Raw genomic sequence first — 3,786 nt, 5'->3', positions numbered from 1 at the left:
GCTGTACACTGTACATTCACTCCCCCCACCTACAATCCCTGCCAGTACGAGACTCGAACCCGCAACCTATGAGTCTGAAGTCTGACTCTCTAACCATTGTCTGGAGGCTCATTGAGATGAATGGGGGAAAGTCACGTGAGAGCAGGCAATGCCTCCGTTGCGCTATAATTGGATATGATCGGTTATGATTGGATGTGATTGGTTTGTGTGATAAATCCCGCCTCTTGTTTTCGTGCGAGCTCTCGGCCTGAATGAAGAAAATGATGGCGTTATTGACTAATTATAAAGTAAGTAAACAACTCTCCCGCTTAGATACCACTACTTTGTGTCACGTCGAAATAAAACTAGAAATGGTCTGAAAACGTGATGACTGCGTCGGTTTTTAGTGAGCATTCAGCGTGATGAAATGTAAGATATATCTTCGTGTCTGTGGCAGTGTTTACAGAGCTTTTATGATGATGACTCGAAAATAAGTTGACTATTAAAAATAACAGCTGAACATCAGTTCACAAATAAAAAGTATTGGTAACATTTTACAATAAGGTGTCATTTAATGTGTTAACTAACATTAACAAACAATGAACATTTATTATAGTATAATTAATCTTTGTTTACATTAGTTACATCAGTTGTTCATTGTTAGTTCACAGTGCATAAACTAATGTTAACAAACACAACTTTTGATTTTAATAATGCATTAAATGTTGAAATTAATGTTAACTAAGATTAATAAATGCTGTAGAAGTAGGCTATTGTTTATTCTGGGTTCATGTTAACTAAAGTAGTTAACTAATGTCAACTAATGAAACCATATTGTAAATTGTTTCCAAAACATTGTTAAAAATTGTTACCGCCTTTAGTTATTATTTTTATATATATATGTGTGTACATATATATATATGTGTGTGTGTGTGAGTATGTATATAACTGCCTCCTCATTTTAAAACGCCACTGGTGTAAAACAGGATAGCCAAACATAGCCTAATAATTTAATATAATAGCTAATAGACTTATCTCATTAGGCTAATCTACGAAAGTCACAGTAATGTTATTTACCATAGCCTTTATGTATGAAATATCTCGAGGGCCATTACTGTATGTGATGAAGCCCCTCAAAATAAATTGTGGGAGTATCCACAAACAAAGGGCTATATTTTGTATTCTTTTTGTACATTTGAAACATGCATTGAATAGAGCCTCGGCCATAATCTTCCTTATCTTCTTCATTCATGCGTGTCATTTCATCCAGCTCTGTCTTGACACACATATACACATTCAAAATCAAATACACCTATACACAATACATTTGCAAAAAAACAAACAAACAAAAAAAAAATTCAAAATACAGCTTATATTTTCAAACATTTATTGTAATATTTGAAATGATCTTATTAAGTCCATTATGCATCGTAAAATAGTCTAATGTCCTCATGTTGTTATTCCATTAGGCCTAGGCCTATTTAATAGAGAAACATAGCCTATGTTTATTTACACCAAAGTGTATGTTGGTAGCTACGATCTGAATCGAAGAAAAGCCGCTTGTCTGTAAATATGCCTCAAAAATGTCGTACAAATTTGATAGAGATTATATGTAACCATGCATCATAAATGTTCTAATATATTCTTATTATTAGGCTAATAATAATAGCCTAATAATAATAATAAATGCACAATTATTATTGTTACGCTGGTTGACATAATAATGTTATTCCAATTAATATAAACTAATAAAATCATTCACTCAGCAACATCATTATGTCAGCACCAGCAAAATTGATCATAAACACCACAACAAACGGAACGGTCATTTTTGGGCATTTTTTAAATGTTTTAAAACACGCGCAGAAAGTTTGTCCACGGTGTGCGGAGCTAAAAAAAGAAGATGAATTTCAATGCGGAGGATCACTATCGGTCGGTTTTTAAAGAACGACTCTCATCGTAAGTACTAAATTACACCACAAACCGTGTTTTTGTTAGAAGCATTAATGTATCGTCGTTATGGCCAGTGACTTCAGAGTTTCAGCGAAGTCGATGAAATGTAGCTCTTTGCTTGTGCGGACGGAGATGGTTCAGAGTGAACTGCATGTAGGCTATTCAGAGATTGTTGAATATTTCAGAGGTATAAAGGATTTGGAGAAGGATTCGGCGAATATGAGGACAAGCGCGATGCTACTTGCGGAGGCGCGCGAGGAGAACGAGAGAGTGAACAGAGCACTGGAAGATCAGGAAAAGGTGCTTGTATGAAAGAAAGATAGAAAGAAAAGAAAGTAGCTGTTCCACTTTAAATGAGTGTAGTGTTTTTGTGCTGTTGTCAGGAGTTGCAGATAAGGCGGGAGCGTTTGCGAGAAAGAGCGGACAATGTGAAAAAAGACGAGGAGAAACTCAGGCAGTACAAACTGGATACGGCGAAGGAGCTGCAAGTAAGACAACATTCTGAAACAAATACATGGATAATGAGTCAATTGACTTAAATGTGACCCTGAACCACAAAACCAGTCATAAGGGTCTTTACAAAATATCTTCATGGAACATGATCTTTACTTAATATCCTAATGATTTTTGGCATAAAAGATCTAAAAAAATCTATAATTTTGACCCATACAATGTTTTTTTGGCTATTGCTACAATATACCCGTGCTACTTATGACTGGTTTTGTGCTCCAGGGTCACAAATATCATTGGTAACCTCTTTTTTGTCTTTCTCTCCCTTAAGGAAAATGAGGCCAGACGGTTACGTGCCATACAAAAAACAAAGGAAGAGGAAGCTAAAATCAAAGAGAAAGAAGAGAACATTAAGAAACTAATGACACAGTATGAAGCCCTGCTGGCACAAAAAGAGCAACTGCACCAGCGTAAACTACTGGCCAAACTCCACCAGGAGAGCACTGCAAAGATGTCTGGAAAGGTAGTCCGACTCTATTAGTAGTCTAGTCTACTTTTGTGTGTCTGGAAAGGGGAAAAATACTGAAACTACTCAGAGAAACTGTCAGGCTTTCCCCGGACTCACCTGCCTCATTTGACTGAAGAGTGAGGCTTTGGGTGTTAGATCAGCCTTATTCTGTGTGCTTTGATTTTCAGTTTTCTGAATGATGAGACAGATGGGGTAACAAGAAAGATACTGAGTCGTGTTTTAATGTTTAAAGACTAAATGCATGCATCTCTAGATACATTACACAGGTTCCACCTGTTTTAATATCTAAAATACACTGTATAGTAGTAATGTTACACTTTTTCTTTTGTTTCCTCCTTTTTAATGAAATTTGAGTTTGAGAACACTGGTCGACACCGTGACTGTCATGGAGTGCAGTCCATCAGAAAGGAAATTCTAGAAAGACAAGCTAATGAGAAAGAGACAGAGCACAAAAAGCTGGAACTGATGAAGGACATAAAGGAACAGCAAACTCGTCTCCTGCACTACACCAAACAACTGCAGCAGCAACAGACAGAGCTAGACAACATACACTCAGAAACACACAAATGGGTAAAAACATACACACATTTAGAGGCTTACAGAGGGTTATGTGCAAAAAGACACGCAGATGTCACTGTGGCACCTCTGTCTTCTGTACAGTCTTTCAAGATTACAGATGTGTTCCACAGGAACTGAAACGGGAGGAGTTGCGTTCCACTGCAGAAAGAGAGGAGCTCCAGTACGCTCAGATAAAGGTCAGGATTCGTTCAATTTATCAAATAATCGCACCTTACTGGAGAGAGACTGTGGATATTGAGGACCCCTTCAAGCAACTGCAATTGGTGAATAATGAGAAATACTTCTGGCATCCTTGA

General features: G+C 37.0%; 1 protein-coding gene across 1 annotated transcript in view; it reads left to right on the top strand.

Annotated features, from left to right (window-relative positions):
• LOC107680462 (golgin subfamily A member 6-like protein 4) overlaps positions 1-3,786 on the top strand; it is a 9,479-nt gene extending 5,693 nt beyond the window's left edge. The window contains exons 3-7 of the mRNA XM_016476347.1: positions 2,118-2,232; positions 2,316-2,420; positions 2,714-2,905; positions 3,266-3,481; positions 3,601-3,786. Of these exons, the coding sequence (XP_016331833.1) occupies positions 2,118-2,232; positions 2,316-2,420; positions 2,714-2,905; positions 3,266-3,481; positions 3,601-3,786 (814 nt within the window). The remainder of the gene's footprint in view (positions 1-2,117; positions 2,233-2,315; positions 2,421-2,713; positions 2,906-3,265; positions 3,482-3,600) is intronic.

This window comes from Sinocyclocheilus anshuiensis, unplaced genomic scaffold (assembly GCF_001515605.1).
Source record: "Sinocyclocheilus anshuiensis isolate Anshui unplaced genomic scaffold, SAMN03320099.WGS_v1.1 scaffold308, whole genome shotgun sequence".
NCBI lineage: Eukaryota > Metazoa > Chordata > Actinopteri > Cypriniformes > Cyprinidae > Sinocyclocheilus > Sinocyclocheilus anshuiensis.
This window is presented reverse-complemented; position numbering and strand designations above follow the sequence as displayed.